The sequence below is a fragment of the Aplidium turbinatum genome, chromosome 10, assembly GCF_918807975.1.
Source record: "Aplidium turbinatum chromosome 10, kaAplTurb1.1, whole genome shotgun sequence".
Classification (NCBI taxonomy): domain Eukaryota; kingdom Metazoa; phylum Chordata; class Ascidiacea; order Aplousobranchia; family Polyclinidae; genus Aplidium; species Aplidium turbinatum.
This window is the reverse complement of record NC_137481.1, coordinates 9,679,024-9,704,805: the sequence shown is the minus strand read 5'-3', so window position 1 is coordinate 9,704,805 and position 25,782 is coordinate 9,679,024. Positions and strand designations below refer to the sequence as shown.

The window sequence follows — 25,782 nt, the reverse complement described above, 5'->3', positions numbered from 1 at the left end:
AGGATTAGTAAACGTAAAATCATCACATTTACGTCTGGTTTAAACAATCTGGCCTCGATGTGACCGTCTCTGGTCTTGACAGGTATTCTCATTGTAAAGCTTCATAACTGTAAGCTACTTTTGCTTGGCAAAAGCTGTGTAATTGAACATTATTATCTTCTTTATTATGGGAGTGCATCTTCTAGTATTTCAAATTGGAAGATATGGATCAGATATTCATATCCGAATAGAATTGGCTAATTCGGCGCAGTTCGTAAATTAGATTAAAGTATTTTATTTTCAGTAGGCAGCGCGAGGAATTTATTTTTTGGCTTGTTTTGAAAGCTACGTTTCAACTTCATGGCAATACGTCAGGACGGTTCAATTATATTTCTGCTTTATGAACAAATCAAAATATTTCGCTGCGATTCTATCTAACAAAATCCCTTTTTACAAAGAACGTATTTTGCTTGCTAGGATTCTACTTAACTAACCTTTGAACTACCATGCGGTACCTTGCAGGCTTTGGTGTCACTGCAGCAATACAAGAGTCTACACTGAAGAGCATGCTATTATGTATCTTGCTAAGCAAAAATAAAATTACGCAATTCCCCACCTGCCAACATTCATCACTTTGACAAAAATGACTGAGCCTGAGTCCATCACAACAATAAACTACGATATGATACGAAATGTAAGAAAACACACACCTTTATGAAAAGTAGCAATAAATTACCGCTCATAAATTTTATGCGGAGGCGATTCATCAGACAATTTATGTTGAAATAGTGCAGAAAAATGTTTACTTTCAATTTCTGCAGTGCACCTACAGGAAGTAATCAACTTTTCTCTCGATACAACAATATTGAATAAATCAGGGGGTCTGCAACCCGTGCCGTTTCTTTTCGATACCGGTCAGCAAGGTATGTGTTGCCAAGCTACGCAGAAGAAAAATTTATTTTTTATGATATTTTTGGACAGTAGGCTACTGTATTAGATCTCTATTTAATAGCGCCCGTTGATTAGTTTTTGCTTTGATAATCTGCCATGCTTTGACGGCTGATCCACGGATATTTGAATCGGTCCAGTGCAAATAAAGTTGCAGACCCCTGGAAGAAATGATACGGCAATACAGTAGAATTCGGCTATAGTGACATTTCATTATAGTGGCGTCTGCTGCAAAGTCACGCTTTTAAACTGCAGTTGAATCTCGGCCTTTAACGTCTTCGGTAATAGTGACATTTGGCTATGACACTTATTCGAAGGTCCATTCAGATGACACTCTATAGGTGAGTTCTACTTTAGTTGGTTTTAAAGAAAAATGGAAAGTAAATTCAACAAACAAACATCGAGTATTGCAGAGAAAGAAACTTCATGAAGAAAACACTAATCAAGACCTAAGCTTAATTTGATTTCGATGTAATAGAATAATTGACAACAAAACGTAAACTGTTGCTTATATTTCCATTGGGTATGACATATCATGATGAGCAAGATAACTACTGTTAACGCTAGACCCAATTGAGTCATTTACGCCAACTGTTTGTAGCTGAGATGACAGCACTTTCACCTCTCGTTCAAGAGCGTGGCAACGCTTGCACATTTGCACATAATTGTCTTGGAGTTGCTTTTGATACTTTATCACTTTGCGTTTGTCTTCCACCCACTGGCGTTTTTCTTGTTCAAATTGTTTCTCTTGCATAGCACAACGATATTCTGCTGCATGTAAGCGTTTCAAAAGATTTTCCTTTTCGGAAATCGAACAAGACAACCTTTCGTGAAGCTCTGTGGTTTCATTCGGCGCCGACATGGGCGAAGGCGGTGAAAAATACGCGTGGTCGGCTGGTGCAGCGTCAGAACAAAGGGACGCGCTGCGAGAGTTACCACTTGCGTCTTTCAACGCTTTCGTTTCACTGGAATAACTATTTCGGTACGCGGATGAGTTTAGACTTCCCACCGTTGACAAGGAACCACGACATGGGGCAGCTGCAAGACGTCGCTCCAGATCTGCAATCTCTTGATCTCGTTCGTTCAAACGTGCCTTGAGCGTGGCTGCATCGGCATCTTTTTGTGTGAGTTTAGAAATCAATTCGCGATTGTACGATTTCAAGACGACGGCTTCATTGGAACGTTGGGTTAAGTCGGTTTGTTTATCCTTGACTTGACGTTTGAGAAGGGAAATCTCGCCGTGTTTCTGTTGCATTTCGATCTCGCTTTCTTCGAGACGAGCCTTCAGCTCCGCAAGGTCTTCGTTTTGACGCGATTGCGCGTCAATGGCGTCTGTCATTGTTTTGATACGGTCTTCCAGCTGGAATACAACAACTCATTTTAACCTACTTGATTGACACGGTTAGCATTTTAATTGAACGACCAACCTTCGAGTCAAAACATTCGTTTTGTGACAGTGTTTCGATAAGGTAGCTAAAACAAATTTTGCAAATACAATCTTTCTTTTCTCATTAATTCATCATCTCAAGACGTTCGAACTACGTAGTCACACCAGAGGTTGTTGACCACCACTATAAGATTAGGTTGCAAGCATGGTTAAAACGGTGAACAAAAAGCTAATTAACCGTACGCCAGAAGAACTCACGCCAGTCAGACAAAAATTTGATAGCCAGACAAACAGTAACGTAATAGCTAAAAGGCTGGTTCGTAGCTTCTGGCAATTAGCTACAATGTTCCAACCTTCAAGGTGATTTTGTCCCAGCCAGCAAACCAGTCTTTTTTTCACATAGATTTAATACCTGCAAACGTTGAATCAATATCAAAAAAGGACTGATTTGTTAGCTTGGATATAACCTCCGAAACAAAATCATCAATACGATTTTGTGCGGTGTAAAAAAAACGAGAAGTTTTTCGTTGTTGAAACAACTCGATAAATTTTTGAAAAGTGTTAGCCTACATCAGCATAATTTTATAACCAAAGTTTTTGCTGTTAACAGAAAAATATGTTAAGTCATAAATCAGAAAGTTCATTTTAAGATTAAAGAAACATGAAACCATTTCCAAGCTGTTTGTTAAGCACACATCAGATTGGTAATGAAGTCACATGCAAAAGAAACAGCAGTTGATTTTCAAAACATCTTAATCCGAAGCAGATGCAAAACTGTTTTTGCCGGAGTGAATCCCCGATTTTTGATAAACTAATTGCACACGACACAGCAACGGATTGGGTTGCTTAATGAATTTAACATGAACATAACAATTATTTTGGTAAGTCATGGCCAGTAGCCTCCCTAAAGTCGAGTTCGATATTTTGTAGCTTTGGATTATTATTTTGTAATTCCAACTTACTAAAAAAAACAAAAAATTGATAACACGGAATAATCATGGCTTGTTTTCTAAGCACGAGAAGGACGAAAATCGATAGTTTGAGAAGACAGAAACCAAACAGGGTTCTTGCTATGATCATCAACCGTGACCACCTTACCTCCTTATTAGTGTCATGCAATTGCTGCTGCTCTTCATGGATAAGTCGATATTTTCGTTCAATATTTTGCTGCGATTGAGTTGACATTTTGTTGCGTGTCTATAGTCACAGGCAAGAGGAGAAAAGAAAATGTTAGTATAAAGACACGGCTCGGATAAGTTTCGAGAGAAATCGTCATGCAAATATAAACCGAAAGCTTAGTCACATTGAACCCACAAGCAAGTTGACAAAAACAATGTTTTGCCACATCTGCAAAGAAGATAAGAAATCAATGAAAAATATTTAAACTGAAAAGAGTGCAAGAATTACATAGCATAGGCGGGTTTTATATCACGGTTGAAATTGTCACCAAAAAGCATTTTAAACAAACATCATTAGTTTGCAGAGAATGCCGAAACATCGTAATAGTGCACACACCAAAAAAACAAAAAACGTCAGAACACTGTTATTGCCAATCCTTCCGGCATGGCGGATTAAATTTAATTCGAGATTTTGGCAACGTAAAAAGCGTAACACACTGGTGTTTATAGTGCAATGCAGATAAAACCAAACAAAAATATCATCCTGAAGCAAAGTGCATGAAGCAGAGGCCGACATATTTGCAAGCGTTCGGAGAAGCAATATTTCTGTTATGGCAGTTGTGTGATCAAAAATCTAGTGACGTCAAAGCAAAAAACATCAAGATTACATTGATGTCATTAAAAATTGATATCCCTCGAGCATTCTACGTTTTTCTGTCATTGTTAGGGTTGACAGGATAAAAAATACATTTAATTAATGTGTAATATTTTCTCAAACCGAGTAGCCTATAATGCATATGGCCGCACATTAAGGCTATTTCCCAAGAGATTTATATTTTTAAACACGATTTAATATAATCAAACAAACAACCCAGAATTGAAATTTGAAGTCGTATTACAGGCATGGTAGGATGACAAGAGCGAGCTAGAGTAAACTGTCCTAAGATGAACACAATTAGTAAAATAGACTTAATCAATAATCATAGGACTCATAAACTAGTTTGAAAACAGTGCATGCAAGTCTGCTCGCACAACCAACCTGCGATTTGAGTTGACGGGAATACTTTTGTGTCAATTCCTTGATATCGGTTTCTCTTATTTGTTGGCGGTCTTCGTACACCTATGCATTGGTAAGGTAAAAAATGAGCTTTTTAACAACAATTTTCTTAATTTGATTAAATTCTAGTATCACCTCGCTTGTTTTATGTTCCGATATTGCCTATATTGTCTAGATTTCAACCCAGACAGCAAATCAATGTAAAAATCGGTTGATTTGCTGTCTGGGAAGTAACCTATTGTGCAATTTGCTTAAATTTGCCCAGAGATCAGATGCCAGCCTTTCAGTGGGGAGAAATTTATCAAATTTACACTGTCGCGACTCCATGTTGTGTTTCAGCTTTAGTCGTTGAAAGCTAAGATTGATGAAATATGAAAACTTTCAACAATTGGACTGAATTTCTACATCAGCAAGAGTAATAGCCTCGAAACCTAGTCCACGTCTTTTCATGGAGATTTTAATTTTTGCATAAACATATTAATATTCACATCACATCGACTCAGAAATATTTTTAAAGCAACCATCATTAAGAATTAAATGTGCTGTCGTTTGTCAAAGTACCGCAGCTTGAGACATAGTAATCCTATATAAGCAAACAAGCACATCAGTGACGTAGTAGAAAATGATTGACGAACATTCCTCAGATTACAGCTACGCAAATCTATGCCAAATATTGTTGACAAAGAAAAACCACAAAAATTTGATAAATTTAATGCAGAAAAAAAACGCGTTAACGTGAAAGTATTTTCACTGTTTCAATAAATATTCAATGGTAAAATTATGGTTTGAACAGAAATGCAACAACAAACGCAGCCATCTTTCAACTTACAATGTCGTGCAATGTTTTCTGGTTATCTTCTAAGCTTCGTCTTAGCATTATCACTTCGTCTTGTCTTTCTTTGACCCTGTTCTCCAAGTCACTTATCACGACATCATCTGTCAGCTTTCTGCAGGGCAACAAGCAAAGTCAGTTTTAACAAAAAAATCTCGAAAGAAATGGGGTGTCAATAGTTTGTCCCTATCAAAGCAACAAATCAGTCGTTTTTTTACATTGATTCAACGTCTTATCCGTCTACAGATGTTGAATCAATGTGAAAACGACTGATCTGTTGTCTGGGTAAAAACTTGTTTTGGGGATTTTTATGATTTTTATAATTAAAAAACGAAATCCAAAGCTAACAACTCACTTTGGCGAAAGACGTGTCGTAGAATCCAAATTGCAGTCGCGCTCTTGCATTCCGCTGTGCGTTGTTGATGACGAAATTCGCGCGCTTTCGTAACCCTCTGAGCCGGAACAGCTAAAACTGCTGACGATCGTCACTGCATTTGGGATGCTTGTGGCAGAATGACGGCCTGAAAGCAAAAATTGATGAACCATCAAAGAATGTTGAAGTTTATATTTTTGTAAAATCTCCATCAAACAACGTTTTTTATCAGCTTGTGAAGATCAATACACCAAATCTTTTCAGGGAGCAAATCCGCGTTATTGTGCACTGATCCAATGTTTGCAAACGTTGAATCAATATAAAAAGTACGTATTTTGTTGATAGATTTGAATGCGCTATCTTCTGTCAACAGTGCTTTCATGTATCGAAACACTAGCACAGGAAATAGCCGAGACCTGTTAAAATTGTGCACAATTACTAAGCGATAAAAATAAATTGAATAAGTCAGAGCGATTACGCAGTAAATTGCTTTTGAAGAACAAAGATTGACTCAACTCATTCAACAATCAGTACATCAGTCCGCTTTTCTGCAGACTTTGAATCAATAAAATAAAGTTTTGACTTGGCTAGTCATCCGGCCGCAAAACACTAGGCTACAGATTTTGCAAGTCTGCGTAGTAAATAGTAACAAGTGAAAATGAACATGAGTCAAAAAATTGAAATGTGCAATGAAGTAATTGATATATCCCACTAAGAGAGCAGTACAATTAACAAGAAGTATTTTAAGCATTGTCTTTGATTACGAATTTAATTTGAACAACCCCCCAGGCAATAAATAATGTCGTCACTGTTCAATTAGTTGGAGAATCGTCCATTTGTCTAATTAATCGCCAAAAATAAACAAACATATCGATAGAACAACAAACAAGTCAGCTGAGCAAGTGCATGTACGATCCTAGCCAGGAAATCACATTTTTGACACTGACACAAAGTCTGTAGATTTGCTGGCAGAAAAAACATATTTGAAAGAGATTAGCAAAAGCATAGGAGACATGAACATAAACTGAATAATATAAGCAAGGACAACATATCTTTGTTCGGGAATTTACGTGGTCACAAGCAACCTAGTAATTTTGATAGTGGCACAAGAAACTTGTCGTTTTATTTATAAACGTTATAAATTTAAAAAAGTGTCCCCTATAATGATGTAAATTGAAGTGTAATAGCACTCGTGAACATTTTTTGAACCTGAGGCAATCGAAGATCGAAATCTGGCGAACGAAATAACCCACACACCCATTCAAAATAAACACACAATTATAAAAATTATCATTAAAAGAATTAACAACTTTTTAACTAAAAACTTCAAATAAAAGAAGAATAAATAAACCTTACAAAATATTTTTTAAAAAAAAACAAACGCTCAAGTTGTGAATTTACAACGCGGTCAACGACTTGTTTCGATAATTACGGTATTTATCATCAACGTAATTTGCCGCGCTATCAAATATACTCTGAGAGCTAAACATTTCTTTAAAATTGCTGCACTGTTGAATCTGATTCCAAATGATTGTAACTTAGCTTGGAGTTTTTCTAAATGTGATATAGGCCTACACCTAATTTCTGTTTGCACGTTAATGCTGTAACAACGTGAAATTCGACAATGTAGGCCTACATGTATAGCTTTAAGGAATGTCAAGTGACATAAATAGAAGAACTTGACCGTTTCCCTTGATTCAACATCTACAGATGTTTAATCAATAAAAATGAGGAAATGGAACCGATTTCCTGAGTGGAAACAGATCAAAGCGACCCGTACTAACCCCCTTTTTCTGAGGTCCATTTTCATATAGCAAGCAACAATTAAACCGTGACACTTATCCTAGCAAAAAGTAATTAGCACGTTAGAATTAACGCTGAGTGTTATATAGCAAATTTCAACTCTTTGGTTTACCTTGGTGGGATATGCAAGAGCTTGTTCAAAATTGATATATTATTTAAAAATTCTATTTTTTAACATGTTTTACCAAACACTTAAACAACATAAAAACCCAAGTTGATAGACACCTTGATATTTTAGCATTGGTAATGATACAAAAGAAAGCAAGAGCGGATATTTTAAAGCAGGATCCACCGAGAAACTTCCAATACCCACCATTTCGACTTGTAATTGGTAAATTCTAACAATTAAAGACACTTAAGCCCTATAAGCTAGCAAAATCTGAAACATTTCTTGAAATTTTCAGGTTATGTCAGTGCAAAACAATGTAAACTCACCAGAGTCTGAATGATTGGAATGACTTGACACACTGGCACCTCTTCGGTCAAGTTTAGAATAAACGTCTTCGCGGGAAGTTATTTCAGCTGCAGAAAAACGTGTCTAAATTAACCCTTGTAAATCACAGCAGTGCCTTAGGGCTTAGTAGGGGAAAGACTTTTTCTTTTGTCTGTGCACTAAGTTCTTTATATCCCAATAAATCCATTCCCATCTGCAAAGGAGCCAGAAGCCTTGAAAACTTACAAAACAGGACTGAACAGATTAAGGCCAAGATACATATTTTGAAGACATTGAACACACATAAAATTAATTTTTTTAATGTCAATACAACTTCTATTTCTTGCTTTAGTTTAGCGTTTGTTCGTTTAAAAATCGATAGAACCTTGCAAGAAAATATACAAGGCATTCAATATGCTATTTCAAAAAGTTAAACAAATAAACGTGGCAAAATTGAAATAAGTACCTTTAAACATTATTTTTAAAGGTTGCACCATATAATAATATAACGTCGATTGCAAGTTATTTTCACGTTGCTTTCGTCACCAGCAACACTAAAATTAAACTTTTAGTCTTTCTCTACTTTTTCGATGTTTTTACCTTTGCTGCACTAAAACATTCCTGGAGAACTCGGCCATAATTTCAAGCTTATTACAATGTAGTCTAACTGCTCAGCAGATGTGATTACGTTCAGCTTTCAAACTGCATTAAGCTGCTGAAATAGTTTAAATAAGAGATTGGTGTCAATTTTGTGTGGCAAGAAGTCTGTTTTTCAAGGTTCAATGACTGACTGGCTTCTCTGCGACAAGATGAGCTCAAACGTGAATTTAAAATAATTGAAACATTTTTGATCGACGACCGCACAGGTCAAGGTAGCTCATTATGCGTTTGCTCGAGGTCAATGGTTCGTATATTTCCTATTCATCTTGCTGAATTACACATATCAATTGCTTTTGGAAAAAAATATCGCTCGGATTTGTTCAAAAAATAAACTAGAAACAATATCCAACCAAAAATGGCCGAACTTACACAACATTGTTTGTCTTCATTGAACAAAACTGACTTCCTACCATCGCAAAGCTAAGTTGCTGAAACGAACGCAAGCGGCAAGCGAAATGTCAGCTAATAACACTCACAGTGTTCATGAGTATTTGTAATGACTATGGCAGAAAAATAAGACACGGAGTTAGTCACTTTCATTGTTTTCACTTACTAGAAATTTTAAATGCTTAACTGGCATTCGCTAATGCTACTCAACAAATCAGGCTATTTTTATATCAATTCAACGTTAACAGACGTTAAATTAATAAAAAAAGCTGATTTGCTGGTTGTGATCTAAGAGCAACGACATAGGGGTAAATCGAAGGAGAGTCGCAAAAACATCGTCCAAAGCTGTAAAACTAAAATAAACTACCAAAACCAAGAAAGAGTAAAATCAACTGTCTGTTTGAATTCATCTACATTTCTTCACAAACGTTGTCTTTGATTTAATCATTCTGTCCAATCACTTAATTTTAAAACAATGGTTTATTAACCGCGGATGTCTAGAGTGGTCACAAATCGGTAAAAGTTTCCTGCTATTTCAGCTAACCAAGTTTATGCTTTTTGAAATCCGTGTGACTTTTTTCGGTGAGCTTGTGTTCTAAACCCAGACAGCAAAATCCTTCATTTTTACATTACAGACATTGAATCAATTGTACAAATGACGGATTTTGCTGTCTCTGTCTGGAAACTTTTGTCTCATTCAGCAAAATCACTTTGTTGATTGTCCTTCTTTTTTGAAGCTTAGACAATTTCAATCACTCCTAATCACTCACCGTGGGTGTCCTCCCATTGTGTGTCGTCTGTAGAGTAGGAAGTCCGACTTGACAAAGGAACTGCAGGTCTGAAGGCGGTTGGTCGTAACACCGTGTTTTCAAAACTCTATCAAAAATAAATAAAGTCAAGGGAATGATCGCTAAGTAGCATTAAAAGGAAAAATGAAGCAGAAGGTTTATGTGATGCAAAAGTTGTTTTCTATGGAAAATCGATCAACCATAGTTGTCGCCCAGCCAGCAAATCAATCTCTACTGTTGAGTTAGGTTAGAGTGTTAGACTTTGCCTTGTCAATATACCCTTTCAAAATAAATTTCAAGTTTTCAGTCTCTTAATTATACCGACAAACAAAATCTCTGCCAATAAACTATCTGGCATTTTTAAAAGCGAAGAAAATTTTCCTAAACTGTTCAAATAATTCCCATGCGAATACGTTAAACTCGTTATCGTTGCCTATCGTCACTATGTTCAAGTACCCGGTTCCGATTAAAAACAAGAGAACAATTTGACGTCAGAACAAGATTTTAAAACCAGTGAGAGTGAGATTTCATGGATGGCATTAGCGAGATTGAGATTGATGCGGTGTTAACCTGCAGCAGCTGCTGTTTGTTTAATGTAGACTAGTAAAAAACAAACAAAACTAAGTTGGAGGTACGCTGAACAGATGCGCATGTGCGGCAAAAGAGTTTAGAAATTTACTTATGAACACGGCCACGTGAAACGTTTTACATTGCTTTATAATTCATGAGAGTTAACATGAAGGAAGGATAAAAAAACTCTTAACACGGTGCAAAATTTGTTGAAATGTAAATAGTTGAAGACAAAAAAATGCACGCTGACAGTCTGGTCGGAGCAGGTGAAAAGAATAAGCGAAGTCATGCTGCAATTTGTTCACACGTAATCTTGCTATTATTGTTAACCGATAAGCGTGTTTCATTCATACCACAGTTTCCTAACGTCCAAATGAGAAAGCTACCAATTCCATACAGCAAAACAGTCATTTTTACGCTGAATTGTTGTTAAAAAGGACTGATTTGCTGGCTGAAAAACGCGTTCTCGCACAAACACTCAAAGTGGCCATTAGGTACACGAATAAAAACATTCTCACCAAAACCTCAAAGCACCAAAACAAACAACGGCTTCAAAAAAGGTAAAGGTTTTTGCCAATTTACGCTTGTTGACCACCAATACAGAAATCGGCGGAATTTCTTAAGTGCACTGCAGTGAATGGTGACTTTCCAGAAATCAAAGCAAAAAGATTTTCTAACTTTTGTTACCACTACTATAGTACAGTATTGAAAAATAAAGAATAAAGACAAATCAAGATCAGACCAACAACTGAATTGTCCTTGTAGCTAAGCTTCTCTTCCTCGTGGGAGACCCCAAAGTTTATCCGCTCTGCCTACGGGCAGACCGGGTATAGGAGTCAAACGTACCTGTGTTACGGTCACGTGATGGAGACGTGGGCGCTGCCTGGCTTTATAAAACTTCTGTCGCCCGGCCCGTCGTGAGCTGACCTTTTTGCGTTTGCAGAAAGCAAATCCCGTCTCCCTGGCCCGTTCCGCCATTCTAACTTTTGCGGACGAGTCGCACAAAAATCTCGATCCACACTTTCCTTCCACAGGTACCTAGACTCCCCAGCCTGGCCCCCGCGACCTAAGCTGGTGGATTTCCCTTCCGGGTGCATCGCCACCCCATAATCACGCCGCTCCCCGCCTCCACGGGGCGTGGCAGGCCGGTTCTTTAAAGTCTCTGACCTGGCTATGTTTATTGTGTTCTTCTCGCCGTGTCAATTATTTTGTACTCGTGCGTCGTTGACCAAAATAAAACAGTTCATCATCTGTTGACTTTTACTCAGCCCGTTAAGGAAGTTGAGGTTGCGCTGCAAGAACAAGCCATTCCCGCATTCCACAACAACACAATTTTTGACGGAAGAATGGCGGCTAGTTAATAGCAATGTTATCTCGAAGAAATTTCGTTTATAAAACTAAACGTTTGCAAAAACGAAGCCTTAAAACAATGCTGGATATATCAAAAGATCATTAATACAAAGCTAATGTAAAAGGACAAACAATAAGGCATCTGTAAGGTACGAAAAGTGTCGCTGTTTGCAGTTGCCATACTGCTTGATGCGATCCAACTTGACTACACTATGAACTGAAGGTCTGCAAAGCCAATTGATTTAGAAATTTTAGAGTGTAGATAGAACGAGCATTGGCTCAAGTTGAGGAGAGAGGATGAATTCATCATAAACAGTGCAAATAATGTTATAAAGTATGCGATGAAATCCTTCAAAGACACCCCGCAGCTGTTACAATCTGTTGTAATTTACATCTTTGGTCAGCCTACAGCGTGGCCTACAGCTTTTGTTTACTGTATTCTTTAATAAAACGCTGCTTAATGGTCCTATGACGCAAAGAAATCGTGTGTTCGTAGACACAAACTACCCAAACTATAAAGTCAGCCAGGGTTGCCAGATGGCCTTTTTTTAGGCCAAATTCCAGAAAACTGGCCTTTTTAAATTGCAGTTGGCCTACAAAAATTGATGCAAATAAGGCCAGAAAATCTGGCCTTATTTGGCCCTTTTTATGGCTGCAAGTTTTGACCGGTTTAGAAAGTATTATTTTAAGGAAATTCAATTTCAATGGTATTATAAAAGTATCACTTATCATCACTTAGAGGCTGACCTATATTCGTTTTAATTTTAATTAGTGAGTAGAGACATTGGTAGAGAGTAGAGAATGTGTTAGCGGTGGACAGGGCGATTCTATTAAGTTGCACCTGCCGTAAACCGTAAAGTATACACTTGCCTTGTTTGTTAATGTGATGTGTTTGCATTCCATTTGTTCAATTTTGTCGTATTTTGTCTGCTGCTAAATAATTTCAAAACCGAGTAGGCTACAGTATTAGTTTTAGTTCTTATGACATCTTAAACGTATTGATTTCGTACTGGGTTGTTCTGTGAATAAGTTTATTATAAAAGCCTACGACAACACATTTCACTGATTTTTGAACACTCCACGTTTACCGTACTTCTGATCCGGTTTGCAATACGCAAAATGCTACAAAACGACAGAAAATTTTTGCATTTGTTTATTTTTGATTTTTTAGATTTGTGGTTTTAAACTTCTATACATCAAATAAGCTGGGATTTTTTTTTTGCTGAGACTTTTCGGTCATTTGTCCAAAATGACTTGAAAAAATTCAGTCAATTTTTATTTATTTCGATCATTTTTAGTCATTTTTGGTCATTAATAGTCAATTGACTATATTTTTTCGGACATTTTGACCGAATTTACATTTTTTTCGGACATTTTGCTAAAAAATCGGTCAATTGAATTTTATACATTCTTTAGTTGATACAAACAGTGTTTTATTTTAATAATTCTTCTGTATTCATGTATAGCCCTGAAAATAGTTTCCAATCCTGTAGTTGTAGACATCCCTGGTACATATACTCAATAAGACAAATTCATGCTTTTTGCTTAGCTAGATGTTCCGAATAGCACTGTTCATGAATTGAAGTAATAGTGGTTTCTAGTTTATCTGCTACTACAGTAATTTTTCATTAATCAAATTATGCAAACGAACCGGTCATTATGCTCTGACAGTGCTAAATTATTATCTGTCATATTTGATTGTAAAATGGCATTTTCAAAAAATTGTTTCAATTAAGTTGTTAGCGTTTATTTAGCCTTAGAAGTAAATAAAAAATTTGGCCTTTTTTTGGCCTTATTTTATAATGGATTTGGCCTTACTATAGCTTGAGTATCTGGCAACCCTGAAGTCAGCTCATATTGTTATATTCTACGTTGGAAATGTTGGTTGGAATCATAATTGGAATGGACATGCAGACCGCAATTTTGATACTAACATCGAATTTTGAAGCAAAAATATCAGCTAAACAGTGGTCCAGTTGCTAAGTTTAGCTTGTCGGGAGGGCATGGTTTGTTCAGTGGCCCTATAGGCCACCAATACATCCTTGTATGCTAGTACGACGTAAAGAACAGCAACGCTTGCTGTTCAAAAGCATCTACTCAGCTACAACTACTACACTTAATAACAGATGGCATTTTGATGGTTCATAAAATATACATCCTCTTTTAATTGTCATGTTACAAAAAAGTAACTTGAACATCTATCCACACTGCGTAATTACTATTGCTGAAATTAAATAGTAATTGAGAACTTTACTTTCATTCCAGAAACAATCGTTAAAATTGCTTAAAGTTTAAGCTACACCTACACGATTCACCAACTGTAAGTGTTATTTTCCTATGTTCCATTTCAAAATAAGCAGAAAATATTCACAGACACACTAACCTTGTCTATGATTAGTTTTCCGGAAACTGGAGCTAATTTAGGTGGCTCGTCGAATGAATCCTCCTGGAAAACCTCTTTCTCAGCTAAATCGTTTTCATGTCTTTTCATGGGACGTACTGCTTGTGCGTAAGGTGGAAATGACCCGGCTTTGATGGGAAGTTGCTTTGTCTTGGCAGTTTTTAGCATTTTCCAAGTGCCTTTGGCTCGTATTGCAGTGTTCCCATTTTCCCACTTTGGCTGGCAGTGCGAATCAAATGCGTCGTGGTACGTTTTTGAACTTTGCGTCGAGTGGTATTCATCGACATTCGCTTTATAGTTTGTCTCTAGCACACTACCGGAAACGTGATCTGAGCGAACAGATCGAGGAGTGTAAGTTTCACCCCTTCTCATTTCCATGTCAGTTGCTGTAAGATTAACGTAGTCATGGTTATTTGAAGAATCTTTTTGCTCTGAAAAAAGTTCTTTATCTGTGCTTCTGCTTCCTCCAGCAGAATACACTCGAACCATACGAGATGTTGCAGGCAAATTCTTCTTTCTTTCACTTGCAGCATCACTTGAAGGTTTCCCCTTTTTACATTTTTTCTTATCTTCTATAGGGTTGACGGCTAAAATCATGGTGCTTGAGTCACTATATCTAAAATGAATCATAAAATATATTGATGCTACTGAAAGTGACAACATAGTGGGTTGATACTTGATAGTTTGTTAAAAGATAAAAGACCTGCTTCAAATGTCAAAGCCATGTGCAACAAGAAAATTTAATTCCGATTGCTTAATGCTTAGTCAAATATACATTGCAGTTCAAGTTGCGTTAACCTTCCTAAACGTGGTAAAAGGTCATTCGACCGGTAAAATGGAAGTTTACATGAAGAATTGTACGTTATATACACTGAAACAATATTTAGGCGTTGGCTTATCATATTAACACTGGGAATTATATTCAACACAAACTCAAAGTACTAAACTGTAGCGAAAATTTTTATTTTACCTCACATACCAGCAATAGGACAATAAAACGTACCTGCGAATATTCTTGCTCTTGGACTTCGAACTTCCAGTAAAAATATTACGGGTTAGTTTATCAGAACTGCTCCAGCGAAAGGGCGCTCTCAAGCTTATTTTGTCCAGCGAGTGACGGAGTTTTTCTTTAACCCCAAGAGGAGGTTTAGGAACATTCGGTTCGAAGCCACCGTTATCGCTACTGCTGGAGCTGCCGCGTCTTCCTTTTGTCCGTTTGTTGTTAGTATAACTTTTTTTAGAGCCAGAATCGGGCACAGCTGCAGCACTGCTGCCATTTCCCATCGTTTTTTCTACGGAATGATGACAACGACGACCTTCTCCAATCGGGCTAAAGCGGTGCGACAGCTCTTCCTCTTCGCAAGAGTTACACTGGTCTCCACTGTCGGTTAAATAATATTTGTATGCTTTGTTGGCTGATGCAGGCGTGCTGGGTGAGTAATATACGTCAGGTTGGTCCCTGTCACTTTGTTTGTATGCTTGAGAAGTTTCACTCAATGGAGTTTCTTCCAACGGTGGTAACTTGGACAGATCTACAGGTACGTAATTGCCGTTGTTGTTTATTGGGCAATCTGCTGAAAGGTATGCAGGATAATTTTGATAGTATGAATCCAATGCTGAATCTGGATGAAAAGAGGAATAGCCTCTCCCTTTGTCTTTTTCTACTTGAGAATTGCCAGCTTCAAACAAGCAAACGTCATTCGCAATGGCAGTCATGTTTCTTGCAACCTATTAGACTGCACTTCAAGTTCTCGTTAAGATCTGCAATGTTCAAAGCAGGTTTATAGTTGAAATACGAAAATGCCAATTTAAAACAATCTTTAAGCCCCTCAGTTTAAATCAAATTCTAAATCAATCATATTTTACTGTATGTAATTTCAAAACAAACATAAGTGTTACTCGGTTATTACTATGATGTTGTTATACAAAACCAGGCGCGGATCTAGGAGTTCTTTTTGGGGGGGGCCAGAAAATTTGAAAATGAACTAAAAAGTAAGAAAAAGAAAAAACAGATATGAACAACCAGTGGCGTAGCCAGGAATTTGGGGGGTTTGACGGCCGGCGGGCGAAGCCCGACGGCGTGTTCGCCAAAGGCGACACCCAGCGGCGGGGGTCTGGGGTGCCTCCCCCAGAAAATTTTGAAAAATTACTTTGAATTTGGTGCATTCTGAGAGCATTTTCAACAAAAATATGGGTATAAATATTCCTGTGAAATAGTGCTGTCCGGTGGCATAGCAAAAGGATAAGATCATGTTTTCTTCGGCATTTTTTCGGTAATAAAGCTAAGTCTCTATGTTTTTTTGTTGCTAATTCCTGGCTGAGATGTTTGAATGTGGTTTGGTATTGGCAAAACTCGCTCTTTTAATGCAGTTTCGCTTAAAATTAGGCAAGCTTTGTTTTAGAGACATGGAGACTGAAAGCATCATTCTCAATATCGTGACGTCACACGCGTGCCAAAGGGGGGTTGTAAGTCCGCTGTGGGACTAATATCAGCTGTTTAGAAGCATATCAAACCATGCAACAATTTCTCACAAAATTTCGGGGGGGGCCCGGGCCCCTTGGGCCCCCCTCATAAATCCGCGCCTGTACAAAACATATATGAAACTAAACATTTTCTGTAATGCAAATATCAAATCACGTTGAAATAAATGCAATTAGAGTTCCTCTACTGTCAGAAACACAATATCTCGACAACAACAGTGTTGTTTGTTTGATGTTGGAAATGTATGAAGGGATGTAAATTCATTTTGAGATAAGCGAAAAAACGTGACACGCACCAATAAGAACAACACGCTATCGTCATCTTAAGTTCATGTCACAGTCCATTGTTTTCTTGTCAACAAAAAACATACTGCACGTTTAACTTGTGTGGGCCTTGGCTGGTACAACAAAAGCTTTACGCACCTATTCTGAATGACTTGTTTCATACCATCTCGCCATTCAAACAACGATACAAGTTTTCCAATGAACAGATTCACTGTCTGTATGTGCAAAAAAATCAAACCGCGATACAATATAAGTTGAGTCAAGGCGTTATAAAAGTCACAGCAACAACCAGTTGGGTTAGTTTTTATGTTTGAAGTAAAACTGTTAATGCAATGTCAGCAAATAAAATATGATCCACAAATTTTTGACAATAAGTTAGTAACTACCATGCAGCCAACAAAGCTTTCAAACGTCAGCAATGATCGCAGGCGTTATATTAAAATAATGAAAAAAGGAGAGACTTTGCCAGCTGGGATATTGCTTTTTAGGATATGTCTATCAACCATTTCCCGACATAGCTTCATTATTTACTCGCAATATTGATTGAAGATCGTTGAGATATCACATGCACGGACATCATGTCCGCTTCAGTAATATCTTCCTCCCCTCAGCACCAATTCGAACGTCATCCCGCCAAATGACTGATACTATTCATCAACAAACAATCATTTTAAAAAGCGGAAAACTTGCAGGATCACCAATAAACTAGCTTATCTTTTTTACCTCGCAGGTTAATTTTGACTGAATTTTGTAATCTTAACCATCTTTTTGTACCAAAAAACAGACAAGACACAGCAATACAACAATGTCTTTGGTACAAAAAGCAAACTTTCTCCCGAAATTAAATTAAAACTATCTTTTCCTGTGAGTTAAAAGTAATAAATATCAACATGCAACAATGAGTAATTCTAATAAAACCTGATTAGGTTTACTGGACTACATGTCAACGGTCAACACACTGTTCTCTGTTGCTGATTGACCTAGCTCAACTACCAAACAGTACTATGAACTTTTTGATCTGATACACTGGGCATTGTGACTATAGCCCAGTACCGTATGTAAAAAGCTTTTGTGCATAGAGCTGGTAAATGTTACGTCTACGATTCGATGTGAATGAATGCTCTTAAGTTTCGGTTAAATCTGCTATGCTAAAACTCTTCTGAAAGCTCTATTCACCACAATCTTCCCTCAAATGAATGTTACAGAACAAATTGTGAAGATTGCTGCAATATTCATGTAACGTCAAGGAAAGTTGAAACAACAGAGAAACACGCACAAACCATTCAGATAATTTATTTATTGTCGCTCTACAACAGCTAAGGTCTTTAATACCCTTTGTCTAGTTGCGTCATATCTACGGTGTATCTACATTACTACCCGACTTATTCTCATTGCGTTATGCAAGAAAGAACACAATCGGAACGGTACCGCATAGTCTTTGCTGTGACCTGATCTGAAATTGAACCCAGATCTACCGGTAGTCGGACCACTGGGCATGCGACAACTCAGCAAGTGCGTTAACTGAGCAAGTACATTTACCCAAGTCAGCAAATGAAATTTTCAGAGCCAAAGACAATAACTACTCGGCCACTGAGTTGATTACAAACCATGTTGAATGGACATCAAATGAGACAACTGGCGCAACCACTGATTAAGATTCCATCTCTCAGGCAGCAAAGCAGTCTTTTTTCAATTTGCAAACGTTGAAGGAAAGAAAAAAGGGACTGATTTCCTGACTGAATGTGTCATCGAAGCTCTCGTTAACGAGTTACCGATCGTCTAACTACCACCTCCAGGCTAATCGCATACAACCTGATTTTCTTCCATATTCTTTTACAATCTAAAAACGTTAGGTAACCTATTTCTGACAACGTACAAACTAGGTAGTACACAATTTACACGTGTGTCACATGCAGCATATTGTTTTTCATATGCTACTTTGTATAGTTTTTCATCTTTGTTTAACTCGCAGTCCTGAACTTGACAACTAACTATACAAAAATAGAATTAAGGGCTTTTTGCAGAAACACATAAATAGTCAATGAGCAACACCCTTATGAAAGTAGTACACAGCGCACACTATGTCACTAAATAACTCAACCGTAATTCACTCAGGAATTATTTTGGAATAGTTTAGTAGGTTGAATGTATGTGTGCTCCCGAAGGGTAAAACCCTCAAAGGAGTAAATAAGCAAAGCACTTTAAAGCTATCGAGAACACCGACGAAAGAGCAAGTTTAAAGACAAACAAAAAGAGAAAACCTTGTAGCAGAACGCAGAGTCCACACTGCTAAAAGATTACAGATAATGATAAAAGAACATTTAAAACGTTTTACATAACGGTTTTAAGTGTTTTTCGCTTTATGTTTTTATAAACACAACTTCACAGTAAAATAAAATTATCAGATTATTCGTTACCATCAAAACTTAGCCAGAAAATCAGACCATTTTAAAACTGATTCAACGTATACAGACGTCAAATTAATGTAAGCTGGGAAGTTAAAGGATAACCTTTTCTCACAGCATAAGTCGAATAGCGATGGTTGATTTTCTGCGAAAAACGGTTCAGTTTTGGCACTCCTAAAATCTGTGAAAATAAATTGAGCATGCAGTTCTTTCACTCTACATGATCTCAGTATGAAAGCATGAAAAACAAACAAAAGCATTCGTCATGACTAAACAAGCTCAAAATCTATTTGCTTCTTCATATTGACTATTGCAGTAACTTTTTTTTTACAAAAACTTTCCTCTTCCCAGTTCTGTGATTACTCCGCTGACCTTGCCCCCTGAAAAAGTCAATCGTGTCTGATTGACGAAACGTCGGAATAATATCAGACTATCAGACCTTATAGATCTTGTGATAGTTCAGGTTAGTTTGCGCAAGAAGAACGTATATCATTTTGTTTAACTAAATGCCTGGTAAAATTTAATAATTATAACTTGTCTGGGTAAGTAAAGATCCCATACTCAGTTTTTGTGCTTTGGGGAATGAGAAGATAAAGTTCTCATTATGCTTTAGTTCTCATTACGAGAGTAGAGTGGGCCAGTACTTTTCTCTCGACCACCTTTCCTTCAGCAACTACGTCCACCCAATTTATTACAACTTAGAGGTGAGTAGAGGTGAGCGGTGTTTTTCAATAACCAGTTTAAGCCGGGTGTCGAACCAGGTTTGCATAATTAATAAGCTAACGCCTTATCCGTGCGCCATCTCACCGCCTATCTGTATGTTCATGTCAGTCCATTGTTTCTTGATGAGTTCTTGTCTAGAAGTCAGATCCAATCAAAGTTGGAGTGACTTTGAGTAATTGGTGAATAGCTAAGAACACAGCAGCATCAACGACTGACTTTTTGAATATACTATTTTTTTGCACTTCATATGACGAAATCCGGGGCCACTTCAAGCGTATTCGCAACAAGTGAATTGAAAATCAAAAGTGCCGAAATTGGGCAAGGTGCTCTTTACAACTTCAAGATGTGAGGAAAGGCCCACTCGTTAACACGACACAAATTCCTGGTTCGGACGTCATGTTTGAATTCACGCTTTTTGCCGCTAAATCGCGTAGATTCATTGCCAAACGCAGTTAACACAAAAACAGTAAACATAATTGCGGGCGTTTAAAGTGTCATCAAATAGTTGCTTTATACAACACTCTAACTTAACAGAACTTTGTCTTACAAAACCAAAGTTGTAAAAAATGTATAAAAGAAAAATAATGATTTACAGAAACACACTTTGCTCGAACAAAAAAAAAATATCCAAACTAAACGTCTCAACGTTCCACTTATTCAAGTTTTTTTCTAAGCATAAGTGAAACCAGCGTTTTCTGGGACTGCGATTAAAATCAATGTACACCTTTCTGCTGCGAAGTCAAAGATATTTAAAACAAACACTTCATGAAAAAACAAGTACCTGACTTTCAGAAACGACGGTTCAAGAATGTTTATGACAGTCTGCAAGAAAGCGGTGGTATTGTGGGTGAAACATCATGCTGAGAAGGCACGCTTCACTGCACAACCGTTAATGCGTTACTGCGTTCCGGCGGTGTTAGGTAACGCATATGTTTTGACAAAAACTTAAATTTTTTGCACAAAAATAAAGCATACAGTTTTGTTTAGAAAAGTTTGATGTCGATCAAACGATAGCAACTACTCAGTAAAGGTTTTATGCTTTTCTGCGCTTCTGTTTTGTTTCAATTCTTGTGGTTTGTTTTAGGGATTTTGTGGCCAGGCTAGCTACAGACATTGTTTTTTCTGATCGTCAGAAGTAAAAACAAACTGAACTGACATGCACCAAACCAACTCTAAACACCTATACGTTTTAAAATTTCTAAGGTTTTGCACCCTTTCTCGTAAATTGAGGTGCTAGTATATTGCTTGTTGTGGCTAGTGGTATCTTTTTAGTCCCGGACAAAGTTGATGACGAAGAATAAACTGATGTGATCTTAAACTCAAGTTTCTGATTGAGATCTATTTCATGAAAGCACAAACTGATTCAGAATCAAACTGTTACAAAGAATTTATCGATGTTCTTATCTGGACAATCTTTTTGCTGATACAGTGCAATCAGCCATTGTTGCGTGTTGGCTGAATGTCTTGGGACGCTAAATCAATATAAAGATAATAATTCCCTGAAGTGCGCCAGTAAATCCAGCAAGCAATTACAGTCAATGAAAAGTCAAACAGCCAGCAAGATTCGTCGTTTTTACATTGATGTCTGCAGACATTAAATCAATGTAAAACGAACCCACTGTGTTAACTTTGGTCGGTACATTGCTTGTCATGTTTGATAAAACTTCACTACCTGCTTCAATGGCGGCTTTTGTTGCATGCCACATCCCAACAACAAAAGCTGCAATTTTTACATTGTTTTATTGCTTCTAAAACGTTTTTGCTGATAGGACCGCTTTTGGAAAATGGAAAACTGATTGAAAATATCAACCTCTTTCATCGGACTGATAAAAAATGGCGACTTTCAACGGATTTATGGCAAATAGAAAAAAACATGTTGATGGCAGTGAGTGGGCTTACCATTAGAATGAATAACCTGCAATTATTATAGATCCTAATTTCACTACCATGGAAGCAAGTTTCGGCGCGAGTTCTAAAGTTTCTTTCAACTGCTTGTCAATTAAGATAATAAAATTAGTTATTTTCGCAACGTCTGAAAACGTTGAATCAATGGAAGGATAATTGCTTCTGTTTACTGGAAAGTCACCTGCTTTCGAAACTTTTGTCCCTGTTTGCTTTCTTGATACTAGCTGTCAAACGGACAAATGCCTCATCTGAAGTGGAAACTGCAAAAGGATCTTGAAAAACAAAACTGCTCCTTTCAAAACAAGTTTTTCTGATATTTACAAATACTCAGGCTATTTGCAATGAATAACAACTGACTGATATTAATTTTAGCGATGAAAGTCGAAAAAATTGTACTAAGAACGCAAACTCGTAAAAAACACGTTTACCAAGAAGTTTGCAATAAATTATATCAAATCCCCTGTAGCCCATCGGAGCTATGAATCACCCCAGATTAGCAAAAGCTTCAAGAAAACACTGTAGTCTATACAAAAATTTACCTCTTAACTGTGCAGAAAGTTTATCATCCGCATCAGTCAGTTGAATAACATCCGATTGTCCGATCGTTGACTGTCAATATCGACGGATTAAATTTAAAGGTTGACCAGAAACGAAAGCACGGTGCATTTCAATCTTAATCTGTGGCCTAGTTTGTAGCACGTTTGTAAACACAAAAAGCCATTCAGCTTAAAATAGCATCAAGATCAAGCAAGCTGGTGCCGTAATGGCTATTTCTGGTAAACAAACAACTCTAAGTTAACAAGAAAATACACAATTACACCAATTTGTGTAAAAAGTCCTGTGTTTACTGTTTATATAGACGCATGTATGTTTGTACTGAAATAGTAAAAAATATATGTTAAACGCGTATTGCGCATTCAAGTCAAATGTCAATTTTAAAGAACACGCAAAAAACAAAAACATGTGACAGATAGTTTAAAACGCATCAGAATCAGGACTATGGGAAACGAAAATAGCAGACGGATAAAATATGTTTCTTTTGCATGTTTGTTTGAGAATTTGGCTTACGATTAGATGTGGTTTTAAAATAACATTGTCGAGTGAAATTGACAATTTTAGTTAACGTTTACTGTTCACAGAAACTTTAAATTTTGCTAATGATATAAGCTGTATCTGTTATGTAGAATTTAGCCTACCTTTATAAATCTGACCACTTTTCTTTCTTAATCCATTTTTTTGCTAAATTATTTACTGGATGATAAGTAACATAAGCAAAGAAACATTGAATCACAATATCACTCATTGATAGAAAACAAATGATTATCTGCAAGAAACGTCACAGTTCTATGCAAGCAAGTTCATGTGAGCAACTAATCATTACAAGTACACTGTAATTATCTTTCAAAAACCAAAGATACGAGAACACACCAGTCAAAGATTCAAGACTTTAGCGCCCACCAACGTTTAAAATATTTAATGTAACAAATGTCTACAGAACAGTCACATTGAAGGGTTCTCTTCACCCCGAAATGCTACAACGTTAGCAGAGAAACTTTGGTTTCGCACAGCTGGCAAGTTAATTACAATTGAAATGCCATCATTATTGGAAACTTTACCGTTCATTTGTAAGAACATTTTAATTTCTATCCTGCGGTATTTCGATATGATTTAATCGAAAGCAGGCGCGGATTTATGGAGGGGGCCAGGGGGCCCGGGCCCCCCGAAATTTTGTGAAAAATTGTACGTTTCCGCATCAAATGGTTTGATATGCTTCTAAACAGCTGATATTAGTCCCTCGGCATCACAATTGATGAAAATGGTTGTTTTAATGTCTATTTTCTAGCATATCGTATATGTCGTAGTATCATTGTTCATATCTGTTTAGCCTTTTCTTTCTTTTTAATTGATTTTCAAATTTTCTGGCCCCCTCCCCCGAAAAAAACTCTTAGATTCGCGCCTGATCGAAAGCAATTTTTATTAAAACAAAGCTTATTTCAATTAAAAGCAAATTGATTGAAAAATCTCTATGAAAGAAGCTTATCGTTTAATTTGCAACGTCTTGCCTACTATCCTGAGCTCATTAAAACGACGTTGATGCTATTTCTACGCACAATATTCGATAAAAAGTAGTCTCACTGAAATATATATGCATTAGAGTTAATTTGTATTTCCAAAGAGCATCAATTATAGTAGGCTATTATATATTTTGAACATAAAATGAATGATGTAACATCTCAATCGTTTAAACACTAAATTACTGCAAAGTTCATTTCGAAAGTTAGAGTGTTTATTCGCACCTTAATACATGACGCGAACACATTCTTCAAAATACTTGAGTCACTTTTTTTGTCGTATTGAGGGCTACGTCCCGTGGTTGAAAAATGTCGATTACGTAAACCGAAAAGCAATGAAGTCAATCATTGTGCTCACTCAAGCATGCTGTACATATAAGTCTTCTGCCAAAGACACAACCGCATGCTCTTGAACGGTGTCGAACTGGTGCCCCTACGAGCGTTACAAATTTTAAGAAAACATTCATTTAGCTACCAGAAAGTAGGTAAGAACAGACGCAAGTATCACAACAACTACTGCTATTCATTGGTACGGTATTTTGTTTTTGTCAATAAGTTGTTCCTTAGACAAGTGGACTTTGTGAAACTAAATGATACGTTGTTGAGGGCATGACACTGAGCAGACAATAACTGGTGCGTGAAGAGAAAAGTTTTAGAAATCACTAATAAGCCTACAACGAAACATTTAAGTTTAATGACGTGACTAAGGAAACCAGATTTACTATTGCTGCGAGGATAATAGGCTACAGTTTAATTCCACGTGATACTAATTTCCACAATAACATTTTGATAAAAACAATTCCACAATAATTTGAAAATAATAGTGTTTCAGTTGAATATTTCTGAATAGGCCTACAACTAGTCTTGGTTGCTTAAAAAGCTTATTTACATAGTTGAGTTCATCATTGGATAATGCCATAATTGTAATCCATACAGCCGATAAAGTAATTTCTTAGCTTATATCCTATAAACGGGTAGTTAAATTTGCTCCCATATAGATTCCGAGTGAAATTATGGTGGTAAACTCGTTTGAAGCAGAGGCGTCAAATGCAAAATGATCTGAACGGCAGAACTAAAATATTTCGACTCAAGGCAGACGGTCTTGCTTAAGGGCGTTCGGTTGATGTCCTTTGGTGATGTAAATTGATAGAGTGTCAAGAAGGGTTAAGTACAAAAATAGAGCAAAATGAAATAATTTGAAAAGGCTTAAAAGCAGTGGGGACATAAAAACGCATCACACTACAACGTTGCACAATTGGCCATTAGGGTGGGCCGTTTTTGACTTTTTTTCGAAATTCAAAAACGGCTAGTCATAAAAAGTGGCACATGCATGAAAAAATTACGTGTGCAAAATTTTATCAGTTTGGGGGTGCATCTTCTGCCCCCGCAGGGGGTCAAACTTTCAATTTTTTGGAAAAAAATGGGAAATTTCACTTTCCGTTTTAACATAATTTTTTTTATAATTTTTCTACTGGCTAGTTATAAATTGTAAGTGGGATGTACCCAGAACTTTCCTATGTAACGGCATGTTCGAAGCTTAAGGTTTACTGCCCCCGCATCGACGACCAAAATGCTGAATTTTCACCAATTTGAGATGCTATTTTGTCATTGCTTAATAAACAAACTTGTCGCAAAAGGGCGAGATGGTGTTAACGCTGTACGCTCATTTATGTTCTGTCCACTACCTTTGCAGGACGATACGAACTGACAAACTATAAGACGTAATCTTGCTTAAATTAAAAGCAACAGTAGGCTACGTTTGATCAGTTGCAGCTATAAAACGCAATCCTATAATTTACTTCAGAATAAAAGCAATTAGACCGAG

The 25,782-nt window shown here is 37.0% G+C and overlaps 1 protein-coding gene across 2 annotated transcripts in view; it reads right to left on the bottom strand.

The window, feature by feature from the left end:
• Window positions 1-102: 102 nt before the first annotated feature.
• LOC145778667 (uncharacterized) overlaps window positions 103-25,782 on the bottom strand; it is a 39,638-nt gene continuing 13,958 nt past the window's right edge. Inside the window, exons 2-10 of one of the 2 annotated variants that reach the window (XM_082590208.1) lie at window positions 15,090-15,847; window positions 14,069-14,702; window positions 9,748-9,853; window positions 7,933-8,019; window positions 5,677-5,842; window positions 5,319-5,436; window positions 4,472-4,552; window positions 3,413-3,511; window positions 103-2,287 (exon numbers count right to left, since the gene is read on the bottom strand). In XM_082590208.1, the coding sequence (XP_082446334.1) occupies window positions 1,436-2,287; window positions 3,413-3,511; window positions 4,472-4,552; window positions 5,319-5,436; window positions 5,677-5,842; window positions 7,933-8,019; window positions 9,748-9,853; window positions 14,069-14,702; window positions 15,090-15,802 (2,856 nt within the window). In that variant the 5' untranslated portion in view covers window positions 15,803-15,847 and the 3' untranslated portion in view covers window positions 103-1,435. The remainder of the gene's footprint in view (window positions 2,288-3,412; window positions 3,512-4,471; window positions 4,553-5,318; window positions 5,437-5,676; window positions 5,843-7,932; window positions 8,020-9,747; window positions 9,854-14,068; window positions 14,703-15,089; window positions 15,848-25,782) is intronic. The other variant, XM_082590209.1, reaches the window with a different exon arrangement.